The 14476-nt window shown below is 42.1% G+C and overlaps 1 protein-coding gene across 1 annotated transcript in view; it reads left to right on the top strand.

The window, feature by feature from the left end:
- Positions 1-14476, top strand: part of LOC128601957 (integrin alpha-M) — a 52595-nt gene that overhangs the window by 7096 nt on the left and 31023 nt on the right. The window contains exons 5-10 of the mRNA XM_053615430.1: positions 734-848; positions 1022-1152; positions 3005-3147; positions 5446-5593; positions 9982-10120; positions 11804-11868. Of these exons, the coding sequence (XP_053471405.1) occupies positions 734-848; positions 1022-1152; positions 3005-3147; positions 5446-5593; positions 9982-10120; positions 11804-11868 (741 nt within the window). The remainder of the gene's footprint in view (positions 1-733; positions 849-1021; positions 1153-3004; positions 3148-5445; positions 5594-9981; positions 10121-11803; positions 11869-14476) is intronic.

Genomic DNA, 14476 nt, shown 5'->3' with positions numbered 1-14476 from the left:
CAATTCATTAACCTTCTAGATAGACAAAACACTCACCTGGGCAATGGCCTTCTGATCACAACAAGTGGAACAGATTTTCTCATATGATCATTTCATCAACCTCTTCCAAAGGATTTTTGATCATTCCCCAGAGGTCATATGACATGGAGAGGATCAACATCTGCTCATGAGAATATCATTCCTGTTACCTACCACAGCTGAATAGCCCATTAATCCTGGACTCCCATTGATGACACAACCCTCATATCTCCTGGTCAGATAAGAAGATACTCTGTTGGTCATCTCAGTGTTATGCCACCTGCCTCAAAGTGCCCAGTGTCACCATTGCATCCACCTCATATAAAGGTCTTGGAAGAGATTTCAAATTTGACCTTCACACTATTTATCAGAACTTCAAGGAGGAGTTTGAAAATTGCCACTTTGAATACTACATCATGCCATCAGTTCAGTGCCTCATTAACCTCATGTAACCTACATGTCATTCCTTGGATATACTGTTAACCAGAATGGAGTAACTGTGGATCAAACAAAGTTCTCTGCTATCCAGGAATGTTCTGCTATAATTACTACAGTTATGGAACTGCAAAAACTCTATTTCATAGATTCAAATTTCTACAGGAGATTCATCAGAGGATTTAGTTCAATCAGTGCGCCCCTCGTGTCTCTCTTAAAGAAGAGCCCTGTAGAAAGAAGGGTATTAATTTGTAAAATTGTTGTTTTGGTGGTGATGTAGAGTTGCAGTCCGAGTTTCACTCATGAGTGTGATGGAAACTCATATCTGAACGGAATCTGTTACCAGTTCAACAGCAGGCTGAACACCGTCACCAACATCACTGCCGCTTTCCAAGGTACGAGTGTTCTTCACTCTCACAGTCACCATGCTCAGGGTAAATCAGTGATAACTCTGCACTTTAAAACTGTTACACCATGAAACATAAACATTGTTAAACCCTGAGACATGAACACTGTTACACAACTAATAAATACCTATATATCTAGTTATTGTGTTGTTTCTTCACAGAGTGCACGAAGAGCAAAGTGAATCTGGTGTTCCTTGTCGACGGCTCCAGCAGCATGCAAATGTCCGAGTTCGATATGAATAAAAAATTCATATGGGACATTGTGACAACACTCAAAAACTCATCTATCGAGGTGAACACACAATTCCACACAACACAACACCACACAACCCACTGCAGCACCACACAACACCCCACCACACACACCACACAACACCCCACCACACACACCACACAACCCACTGCAGCACCACACAATTCCACACAACACAACTCAACACTACACAACACCCCACCACACACTGCACACACTAGGACTGTTTTCCCTTCAGTCTTTTGATTGTGATCCTGATATTTTCTTCTTCCTTCAGATCTCCTCTCAGTGTCGCTGGTGTTCAGTTGATTACGTCTCTAACAGGAGAGACAATAAACATCTCCTGAGGTGAACAGTGAAATCACATGCATAAGTGTTAATCCCTCCTCATGCATCACCTCAGGAGATGTTTAGTGTCCTTCCTGTAACAGATGTAATCAGTACGCCACTAATCCTCCACAAAATTGTCTATTTTTGACTTTTTGATAGAAAGTGAACTCTTCACATTGAGGTGAATTTTTTTAAGAATGTGAACTATAGTATGTACATAAACATACATGTACAGTAATCAGCAGCACAGTGAGTGGATCATTGTGTGATGAGTAAAGGTTATCAACACTGTTACTAGCAGCACAGAAGTCCCTCACTATAGGGCTGCACCTGTATGACAGGTATTAGTGGTATAGGTGAACAGTGCATGATATTAATGAGCGTGTATTTATGAATGTGCTATAGTAATGAAAAAGAAGAAGATAAGGAGGCGAGGTGCTTAGTGATGATGGGGGAGGTGTCTGTTAATTCTGAGGGAGGCCTGTGGGACACAGTTTATTATTGAGGATCCTGACAGTCTGTGGGAACAGAAGCTGCTCCAGGATCAGGTGGTCAGGACACTTTGGTATCTTCTGCCAGAGGGATGAAGAGTTTATGGGAGGGATGAGAGGGGTCAGACACTATTCTGGTGGATTTTGTGGTGCAGTTTTTATGATAGATGTCCTGTGCTGGAGGCAGAGAGACCCCCATGATGTTCTTCACTATTCACTACAAGGATCTTGCAGTCTGATGCACTGCAGTTCCCATAACAGACAGTGATGCAGCTGGTGAGAACACACTTTATGATGCCTCTGTAAAATGGGGTGAGGATATGGGGGGCAGACTGTAGCTCTCCTCAGTCAGCTTATAGGAAATGGAGGTGCTGCTGGACTTTTCTGGCCAGAGATATGGTCTTGTGAGACCAGGTTAGGTCATCAGATATGTGCACTCTGAGATACTTAAAGGTCGACACCGTCTCTACAGGACAGCCATGGATGAGCAGTGGTGAGCGCTGCACACTGGTCTTCATGAAGTCCACTATCATCTCCTGTGTCTTGACAACATTAAGAGGCAGATTATTGAGCTGATGTCAGTCCACTAGCAGCTCCATCTCGACTCTGTACGCTGTCTTATTGTTGCTGCTGATGAGTCCCACAGCTGTGGTATCATCTCCAAATTTGATGAGGCAGTTTGGAGTTTTGTCTTGCAGTACAGTCATGCATCATCAGTGTGAACAGGAAGTGGCTGTGCATGCATCCCTAGGCTGCGCTGGTGCTCAGGGTGATGGTGCAGGAAGTGCTGCATCCAATCTGCTTCATTAGTTATCGTTCAGTCAGGAAGTCAGGATCCAGCTGCAGAGGGAGCGAGTGAAGCCCAGCAGGTTCTATTTTGTGACCAGTATACATGTCTCTCAACAAATCAAACACATTTTGGCAGCAAAACATGAACAAATACATGGAAGAAAAAATGAGATAAAAATTATAAACAGGAGCAGTTAACACAACTGTTTATAATACTGTATGTTAAATATTCTTGATATAGTTCTGTTTGTGTGTGTGTGTGTGTGTGTGTGTGTGTGTAGTTTGCTGCTGTTCAGTTTTCTAAAGAAGTCAGGACAATTTTCACCTTTAAAGATTATGTTACCGGCACGGCGAAGAAGAAACTTGATGCAGAAGAACACATGAAATCTCTCACAAACACATACACAGCCATCCGCTTCGCCCTGTGAGTATATCTACTAACCCCATTTCCATAAAAGTTGGGATTTTTTCTAAAATGCAGTAAAAACAAAAATCTGTGATTTGTCAAGTCTCCTGAAACGCTGAAGAAGTGTAATGTAATACAGACTCAATAATAGCTCTATAAAAAAGAATAATCTTACTAGTAACACCAAATACCCTCAGTCTTTATGAAAACGTAGACGTGGTGGATTCTTGCACAGACACTTGTCACTTGTGTATGCCGACTCAGATCACTGTCGATAGAGAGCCCTGAGTATTTGTAGGAAGAGACCTGTTTGATGTCATGGCCATGTATACTGACAGGACTCCACTCCCCAACTTCTCTAGGATCTAGTATAATTTCCTATCACAGTGTTAATCTTCAAGTGATGATCATCACACCAACCTACATACCTGTCCACACCAGCTTTGTAGTTGTTAACGGTAAAGTTCCTTGTCATTAGGCTAACGATAATCGTATCATCTGAAAATTTCACTGTAAACTGATTATGTATAGAACTAACACAATCATTTGTATACACGGTGAACAAGAAGGGTGAACTAACACTAACACAGGGCCGTGGCACACCTGTGCTAATCACTGCTATGTCTGAGAGTACTGAATTAAATTTAACTTGAGTCCTATTTGACAAAAAATAGTAGTACCATTCAACCAAAAAGGGATTCAGCTTCAACTGGACAAATCTTTCCAGCAGAATATGTGAAGGAATAGTGTTAAAGTAGAACTAAAATAAATAAAAAGCTATCTAACATATGCAGCAGGACTTTCTAATGCTTCAGTGCCAAATGTGTAATGGTAGAGATGGCATCATTAGTACTACGACTTGTTCTGTAAGCAAACTGGAACAGATCTAAAAAAGGCTCCATCTGCCTACGTAGCTCCTTTATTGGCAACTAGGGGGCTTCCTTTTGGAGATCATGTGAGTCATGTCCCGAATCGAGTGCCACAGTTTCTTAGTGTCAGATGTGAACAGATCCTGCTCTGCCGGTTCCTTGTACCGTATCCGCGCTGCCTTAATTGCTTATTAAGATCCTTCTGTGCCGTCTTACCTACAGTCATATCTCCAGAGCTACAGTGGGGTATTGGACGCGTCAACATTTTTTTCAGTAAATATATTTCCAATGAGGTTATTCACATGAAATTTTCACCAGACATCAGTATTAACTCAAGAAATCTGGAAATATAAAGAATTCACAACATTAAAGTCCATACATAAAGTTATGTGTAATAAAGTGGAATGACACTTTTTGTTTGCAATTGGTTGATATCCATGAGAGCAGAATATTTTATGAATTGTTTTTGAACAAATGATCAAAAGGTTAAACAATAAAGAGAAAAGGTGCCAATATAACGGGGCGGCTGTGGATCAGGTGGTAGAGCGGGTTGTCCACGCGTAGGGTTGGAGGTTCTATTCCCGGCCCACATGACTCCACATGACTCCAAATGACTCCACATGCCGAAGTGTCCTTGGGCAAGACACTGAACCCCAAGTAGCTCCTGATGGCAAGTTAGTCCCTTGCATGTCAGCTGTGCTACCATTGGTGTGTGTGTGTGTGTGTGTGTGTGTGTGTGTGAATGAGACTCAGTGTAAAGCGCTTTGGATAAAAGCGCTATATAAGTGCGCCATTTACCATTTATCATTTACCATTAGTGAAGGGCACTGTATATAAGTTGTAGGGAATTTATCCAGCAGTGGACAGAGCACAGACACACAGGAGGCCATTTCTGTGTCACACGTGGAGAAATCTTTATTCAAAACAGTCCGTGAGGGGGTGTGGGTGTGCATGTGTGCAGAAGTGGGAGCATGAGGTGAAGTGCATAGTTGTCCGCGGGGCTGCCGTGGTCGTGCTGAGGTTTTCCCGAGTAACGGGGATCCCGTTCTGCTGTCAGGCAACGCCGCGGGTGCAGCCAGGGGGCGGAGTCTTCGCTCACGTCTGAATTGTCTGCAAAACACACAAGAACGGTTAGCGCACATGCACTGAGAAGCTTCTCTTCTTTTGGAGGATCGCCCATTTATACTCTTCCCTGGGTTGCTGGATGGTGGAAATTTGCCGTGTGGCGCACCATTCACCAGCCACCCGCTCCTCCCGCAGTCGCAGGAGGAACGATCTTTGTTTCTTGTGCGCCGGCCGCCGGCCTGTCACCACAAAGTAAACATACAGTGTAGGATAATGAGTTAATCCAGCCTGACCTGCTTAATGTAGTTTATTCAGAATTTCTGTTTGTAGAGAATTTAGTGAGAATGGTGATGTGGAGTTTTGGTGTGTGTTTATTTTCCAGTAAGAATCTGTTTAATAATGCGGAGTCTGGTGCGGATCCTGAGGCTACTAAAGCCCTGGTCATCATCACAGACGGAAGTCCTTCTGATATAGAACACAATGAGATACGGCGCTGTGAGGAACTCAACATCGCTCGCTTTATTATCGGGGTGAGTTCACTAATGCACAAACACACCACTCTTCCATCCATCCATCCATCCATCATCTCCATCATCCATCCATCATCTCCATCATCCATCCATCATCTCCATCATCCATCTCCATCATCTCCATCATCTCCATCATCCATCCATCATCTCCATCATCCATCCATCATCTCCATCATCTCCATCATCCATCCATCATCTCCATCATCTCCATCATCCATCCATCATCTCCATCATCCATCTCCATCATCCATCCATCATCTCCATCATCCATCCATCATCTCCATCATCCATCTTCATCATCTCCATCATCCATCCATCATCTCCATCATCCATCTCCATCATCCATCCATCATCTCCATCATCCATCCATCATCTCCATCATCCATCTCCATCATCTCCATCATCCATCCATCATCTCCATCATCCATCTCCATCATCTCTATCATCCATCCATCATCTCCATCATCCATCTCCATCATCCATCTCCATCATCTCCATCATCCATCCATCATCTCCATCATCCATCTCCATCATCTCCATCATCCATCCATCATCTCCATCATCCATCTCCATCATCTCCATCATCCATCTCCATCATCCATCTCCATCATCTCCATCATCCATCCATCATCTCCATCATCTCCATCATCCATCCATCATCTCCATCATCTCCATCATCCATCCATCATCTCCATCATCCATCTCCATCATCCATCCATCATCTCCATCATCCATCCATCATCTCCATCATCCATCTTCATCATCTCCATCATCCATCCATCATCTCCATCATCCATCCATCATCTCCATCATCCATCTCCATCATCTCCATCATCCATCCATCATCTCCATCATCCATCTCCATCATCTCCATCATCCATCTCCATCATCCATCTCCATCATCTCCATCATCCATCCATCATCTCCATCATCTCCATCATCTCCATCATCCATCCATCATCTCCATCATCTCCATCATCTCCATCATCCATCCATCATCTCCATCATCTCCATCATCCATCCATCATCTCCATCATCCATCCATCATCTGCTTGTGTTACTCGACCTTAGTGCAGCTTTTGATACTATAGATCACACTATTCTCCTTGATAGATTAGAAAATGTTGTTGGTATTAAGGGAACAGTCCTCTCCTGGCTCAGGTCTTATCTGACTGATCGTTATCAGTTCGTAGATGTAAATGGTGAATTCTCCATGCGTACTGAGGTTACTTTTGGAGTTCCACAGGGTTCTGTTTTAGGCCCACTGCTCTTTACTTTATATATGCTACCCCTAGGTCAAATTATTCGTAAACATGGAATTAGCTTCCACTGTTATGCGGATGATACACAGCTGTATGTTTCAGCGAAGCCAGAGGACAGACAGCAGCTTAGTAAAGCTGAGGATTGTGTAAAGGACATTAGACGTTGGATGTTAACTAACTTCCTTCTACTTAATTCTGATAAAACAGAAATACTTTTATTAGGCCCACGTGTAGCTAGAAGTAATCTTTCTGATCACATGGTTACTCTGGATGGTCTTTCTGTTTCATCATGTGCAGCAGTTAAAGACCTTGGAGTGATTACTGACTCCAGCCTATCATTTGATGCTCATGTAGATAATATTACTAGGATAGCCTTCTTTCATCTCAGAAATATTTCTAAAATAAGAAACATATTGTCACTACATGATGCGGAAATACTAGTTCATGCTTTCGTCACCTCTAGACTAGATTACTGTAATGCCTTACTGTCTGGATGTTCCAGTAGGAATATAAATAAGCTCCAGTTAGTCCAGAATGCAGCTGCTAGAGTCCTAACTAGAACTAGAAGGTACGACCATATCACACCGATATTATCAATACTGCATTGGCTCCCAGTAAAATCTCGCATTAACTATAAAATACTTTTATTAACCTATAAAGCACTAAATGGTCTCGCGCCACAGTATCTGAGCGACCTTTTGGTTTTATATAATCCGCCACGCCTACTTAGATCAAAAGATGCAGGCTATTTGACGGTACCTCGAATAGTGAAGGCTACAGCAGGGGGAAGAGCTTTCTCTTATAGAGCCCCACAGTTATGGAACAGTCTTCCTATTAGTGTTCGGGACTCAGACACAGTCTCAGTGTTTAAGTCTAGGCTTAAAACGTATTTGTTTACTCAAGCCTACCCTGACTAGATTCTGTTCTACTACTTCGCAGTCATAATAATCTTTTTTCTCCCTCACTCCTTTCGCCGAGCCCCACATGAATTTATGGAGATACTAGAGATCCAGATCCTTTCTGCCTCTGGATGGAGCTCAAATCTTCTTTAATTCCAGACTGCTGGGACTACGGCTGCTCCTAAGGCCATACAGACTTCATATAAATCCATAATGAACTTTTTCACACTATCTGTTGTTACCCAGATGAGGATGGGTTCCCTTCTGAGTCGGGTTCCTCTCAAGGTTTCTTCCTCTTAAAACATCTTAGGGAGTTTTTCCTTGCCACCGTCGCCACTCAGTGGCTTGCTCAGTTGGGATAAATTCGCACCTTTAATATCTGTATACCATGTTGATATTTCTGTAAAGCTGCTTTGAGACAATGTCTATTGTAAAAAGCGCTATACAAATAAAATTGAATTGAATTGAATTGAATCTCCATCATCTCCATCATCTCCATCATCCATCCATCATCTCCATCATCTCCATCATCCATCTCCATCATCCATCCATCATCTCCATCATCCATCTCCATCATCTCCATCATCCATCCATCATCTCCATCATCCATCTCCATCATCTCCATCATCCATCTCCATCATCTCCATCATCCATCCATCATCTCCATCATCTCCATCATCTCCATCATCCATCCATCATCTCCATCATCTCCATCATCCATCCATCATCTCCATCATCCATCTCCATCATCCATCCATCATCTCCATCATCCATCCATCATCTCCATCATCCATCTTCATCATCTCCATCATCCATCCATCATCTCCATCATCCATCTCCATCATCTCCATCATCCATCCATCATCTCCATCATCCATCTCCATCATCTCCATCATCCATCTCCATCATCCATCTCCATCATCTCCATCATCCATCCATCATCTCCATCATCTCCATCATCTCCATCATCTCCATCATCTCCATCATCCATCCATTATCTCCATCTCCATCATCCATCCATCATCTCCATCATCCATCCATCATCTCCATCATCCATCCATCATCTCCATCATCCATCTTCATCATCTCCATCATCCATCCATCATCTCCATCATCTCCATCATCCATCCATCATCTCCATCATCCATCTCCATCATCTCCATCATCCATCTCCATCATCTCCATCATCCATCCATCATCTCCATCATCTCCATCATCCATCCATCATCTCCATCATCTCCATCATCCATCCATCATCTCCATCATCTCCATCATCCATCCATCATCTCCATCATCCATCTCCATCATCCATCCATCATCTCCATCATCCATCCATCATCTCCATCATCCATCTCCATCATCTCCATCATCCATCCATCATCTCCATCATCCATCTCCATCATCTCCATCATCCATCTCCATCATCTCCATCATCCATCTTCATCATCTTCATCATCCATCCATCATCTCCATCATCCATCTCCATCATCTCCATCATCCATCTCCATCATCCATCTCCATCATCTCCATCATCCATCCATCATCTCCATCATCTCCATCATCCATCCATCATCTCCATCATCTCCATCATCCATCCATCATCTCCATCATCTCCATCATCCATCCATCATCTCCATCATCCATCTCCATCATCCATCCATCATCTCCATCATCCATCCATCATCTCCATCATCCATCTCCATCATCTCCATCATCCATCCATCATCTCCATCATCCATCTCCATCATCTCCATCATCCATCTCCATCATCTCCATCATCCATCTTCATCATCTTCATCATCCATCCATCATCTCCATCATCCATCTCCATCATCTCCATCATCCATCTCCATCATCTCCATCATCCATCTTCATCATCTCCATCATCCATCCATCATCTCCATCATCCATCTCCATCATCTCCATCATCCATCTCCATCATCCATCTCCATCATCTCCATCATCCATCTCCATCATCTCCATCATCCATCTTCATCATCTCCATCATCCATCCATCATCTCCATCATCCATCTCCATCATCTCCATCATCCATCTCCATCATCTCCATCATCCATCCATCATCTCCATCATCCATCTCCATCATCTTCATCATCCATCTCCATCCATCATCTCCATCATCCGTCACTCAGCTCTCATTCATCAGTCCATCATCTCTCCTCCTCCTGACTGATCCAGTGCTGTAATGAAGTTGTTTTTGATCATTAGGTGGGGAATGGTGTCCAATTAGAGAATCTGAAGAAACTCGCCTCAGAGCCGACAGTGAACAACACCTTCATGATTCAAAACTACAATGGACTAAATGGACTTCTGGATAAACTGCAAAATAAGATCTCTGGCATCGAGGGTAATAAAAACACTTTAAAATAGTTTTGTGTGTGTGTGTGTGTGTGTGTGTGTGTGTGTGTGTGAGAGAGAGAGAGAGAGAGAGAGAGAGAGAGAGAGAGAGAGAGTGTGTGTGTGTGTGTGTGTGTGTGTGTGTGAGAGAGAGAGAGAGAGAGAGAGAGAGAGAGAGAGTATATACTCAGTATGTTTTGTAATAGGGAAAATCCAATAATCATCATCAATATTCCAGAGAACAGGCAGGTAACATCACACAGGGATAATCCATGATCAAAACTAAAACACGAGCAAGAGACACAAACAAGACTGAACAGGAAACAGGAAACACACCTCAGAATTTATCTATACACATCCACTATCAGAGCTTTCATTACATTTACATTTACATTTATGGCATTTGGTAGACACCCTTTTGCAGAGTGATTTACAGAAGTGCTTTTAATCTCGATCAAAAAACCCATCCTCATTCTAGTTCATTGATCAGGGACTAAGAGTACCATCACTCCATAACCCAGTTGGGAAGGTTAGTACAGTATAAGTACAGTATAAATTAGTACAGAAAAACACTAGACAAGGATTTTTTAATAACAAAGTGCTAATTTAAATATTTGGTGAAGAAAAAGAAAGAACAGGGTTTAAATAAACAAATGAATTAAGGGCTGAACAGAGAACAGGTGAGAACAATCAGGACATACAGTACCGATAGCACAGAGGCAGAGATGCGACTAGAATCAAAACAAATGCACACATCAACAAAACATGAAAACAGCTCTCATAGTGCTTTCTGATGAGAGGAGGAATAAGAGTGAGAGGAGGAATGAGAGTGAGAGGAGGAATGAGAGGAGGAATGAGAGTGAGAGGAGGAATGAGAATGAGAGGAGGAATGAGAGGAGGAATGAGAATAAGAGGAGGAATGAGAGGAGGAATGAGAATAAGAGGAGGAATGAGAATGAGAGGAGGAATGAGAGGAGGAATGAGAGGAGGAATGAGAATGAGAGGAGGAATGAGAATAAGAGGAGGAATGAGAATGAGAGGAGGAATGAGAGGAAGAATGAGAATGAGAGGAGGAATGAGAATGAGAGGAGGAATGAGAGGAGGAATGAGAATGAGAGGAGGAATGAGAGGAGGAATGAGAGGAGGAATGAGAATGAGAGGAGGAATGAGAATAAGAGGAGGAATGAGAATGAGAGGAGGAATGAGAGGAAGAATGAGAATGAGAGGAGGAATGAGAATGAGAGGAGGAATGAGAATGAGAGGAGGAATGAGAGGAAGAATGAGAATGAGAGGAGGAATGAGAATGAGAGGAGGAATGAGAATGAGGTGAGGAATGAGAATGAGAGGAGGAATGAGAATAAGAGGAGGAATGAGAATGAGAGGAGGAATGAGAGGAGGAATGAGAATGAGGTGAGGAATGAGAGGAGGAATGAGAGGAGGAATGAGGTGAGGAATGAGAGGAGGAATGAGGTGAGGAATGAGAGGAGGAATGAGAGGAGGAATGAGAATGAGAGGAGGAATTTGTCAGTCTCTATTGGCACTCATGTATCTTCAGGTCAGTTACGGTGCTGAGGATGCTTTGGAAAAATGAATAAATGATAAATGTTTAAGGTGCCATGACTGAAAGTGTTTTGTGAAAAATGTCAATTAAAAAAGTAAATGTCACTAATGAATAATGGGTTTTTGTCTTCAGGAGCTCAGGGCAGGACCTTTGGAGAAGAGCTGTCTCAGAGTGGATTCAGTGCTGCCAGTGACAAGGTACTGATCAAACATCAGACAAACATCTGTCTGAACTCACACCATTCACCACATCTGTCTAAACAAACAATGTTCACCACATCTGTCTAAACAAACACTCACCACATCTGTCTAAACAAACACTCACCACATCTGCCTAAACACACCCCATTCACCACATCTGTCTAAACAAACACTCACCACATCTGTATAAACACACCCCATTCACCACATCTGTCTAAACAAACACTCACCACATCTGTCTAAACAAACACTCACCACATCTGCCTAAACACACCCCATTCACCACATCTGTCTAATCAAACACTGTCTAATCAAACACCACATCTGTCTAAGCATCTTTCAAATTTTGCGAGGGCTTGGGATGCTTGTTCGGTATACTTCAATATGTTCACCCAACCACTTAATAAAGAAGTTAGGGGTGCAGCAACAGTAATGAAACTTGCTAATGAAATGAAATGGTGGTAGAAATTTACAAAGGCTAAAAACCACTAGTTCCTTTAAATGAGTAGGGATAGGCCAATTTATACCTGCTTATACCTTGTGGTCATATATTGTCACCCCTTCAGGACTGAATGTGTAACCAAGAAATATTATGCTCTGCTCATGAAATATACACTTATCACCCTTTACAAAGCGTTTTTAATATAAGAGAATTTATAAGACCATTCTGACATGTCTCATATGTTCAGAAATATTCAATTCCATTCAATTAATTTTTTATTTCTATAACATTTTTAACAATAGATATTGTCACAAAGCAGAAATATATTAATTCAGGATATAGATGTTAAATGTATGAATTTATCTCTAATGAGCAGACAGAGGTGACGGTGGTGAGGAAAAACTCCCTGAGAAGATCTGAGGAAGAAACCTTGAGAGGAACCAGACTCAAAAGGGAACCCGTCCTCATCTGGGTGACACCGGATAGTGCGATTATAAATAAATACACCCCTTCTGTAAATGTGCTAATACTACACGCTCAAATGGTGCAGTTGTGTAAGCAGGAAATTCATTACAGTTTCTACAGGAAGTCTGTTGTGTTGAACTTCTCCACTGTTCACTGATGGAGACTCGAGTGCAGAACTGTTTGTGGTAATTGTAGTGCTAAAGCTATCACAGCATAACTGTTCATATGAACTGAGGTCCAAAGCATCTTTATGGTGTTTAAGTGGAACCGTCCTCAGTAATCTCAGTGATCTTTAGTCTGCACCATGTGGGACATCCTCAGCAGCAGTGAGTGATTTTTCAATTGATGAGAATTCCAACCGAAAGTAAGGCATCAGGATCTCTCTCTCTCTCTCTCTCTCTCTCTCTCTCTCTCTCTCTCTCTCTCTATCTATCTATCTATCTATCCAGATCTGCTCCTTTACCTAAAAAAAATTTCAGAACAAGCTTGAGTAAACAAATATGTTTTCAGCCTGGACATAAAAACTGTGTCTGAGTCCCGAACACTAACTGGAAGACTGTTCCATAACTGTGGGGCTCTATAAGAGAAAGCTCTTCCCCCTGCTGTAGCCTTCACTATTCCAGGTACCAGCAAATAGCCTGCATCTTTTGATCTAAGTAGGTGTGGCAGATCATAAAAGACCAAAAGTTCTCTTAGATACTGTGATGCGAGACCATTTAATGCTTTATAGGTTAATAATAGTATTTTATAATCAATGTGAGATTTCACTGGGAGCCAGTGCAGTGTGGATAAGATCGGGGTGATGTGGTCGTATCTTCTGGTTCTAGTTAGGACTCTAGCAGCTGCATTCTGGACTAACTGGAGTTTGTTTATGCTCCTACTGGAACATCCAGACAGTAAGGCATTACAGTAATCTAGTCTAGAGGTGACGAAAGCATGAACTAGTATTTCTGCATCATGTAGTGACAATATATTTCTTATCTTAGAAATGTTTCTGAGATGAAAGAAGGCTATCCTAGTAATATTATCTACATGCAAGGAGACATAACCCTGATCAGAGGCCAGTAGAAGGTCATTTACCACTTTAACTAACGCTGTCTCTGTGCTATGATGAGGTCTAAATCCTGACTGATACATTCCATGAATGTTGTTCCTATGTAAGTACGAGCAGAGCTGCTGTGTACAACCTTTTCTAATATCTTGGAGGTGAAGGGGAGGTTTGATATTGGCCTATAGCTGGACAATTGACAGGGGCCGAGGTCAGGTTTCATAATTAGGGGTTTGATAACTGCTAGTTTAAGTGATTTAGGTACATAGCCAGTACTAAGGGAAGAATTGATTATCTTTAGAAGGGGTTTGATTGCTTCTGGAATAATCTGTTTGAAGAAACATGTAGGTAAAGGATCTAGTACACAAGAGGATGATTTTGATGAGGACTTTGAATAGTGGGGGAATGGATCGAAATGTCATGTAGGCAATTACTAATTTATACAATCTTTCAAGATCTCATTTATTAAAAACTGAAAGACAGAGGGTACATTAGCCAAACCATATAGTATGATGAGGTATTCATAGTGGCTATAATTTGTGATGAAAGCCATCTTCCTCTATCCTAATAAGGTTATACCCAGTCCAATTTTCCTAAGTACTTCACCACTCTTCAGCAAAGCCAATGGCAGCAGGTGACTCTGAGGGTCA

Source organism: Ictalurus furcatus, chromosome 26 (assembly GCF_023375685.1).
Source record: "Ictalurus furcatus strain D&B chromosome 26, Billie_1.0, whole genome shotgun sequence".
In the NCBI taxonomy this organism is placed as follows: Eukaryota; Metazoa; Chordata; class Actinopteri; order Siluriformes; family Ictaluridae; genus Ictalurus; species Ictalurus furcatus.
This window is presented reverse-complemented; position numbering and strand designations above follow the sequence as displayed.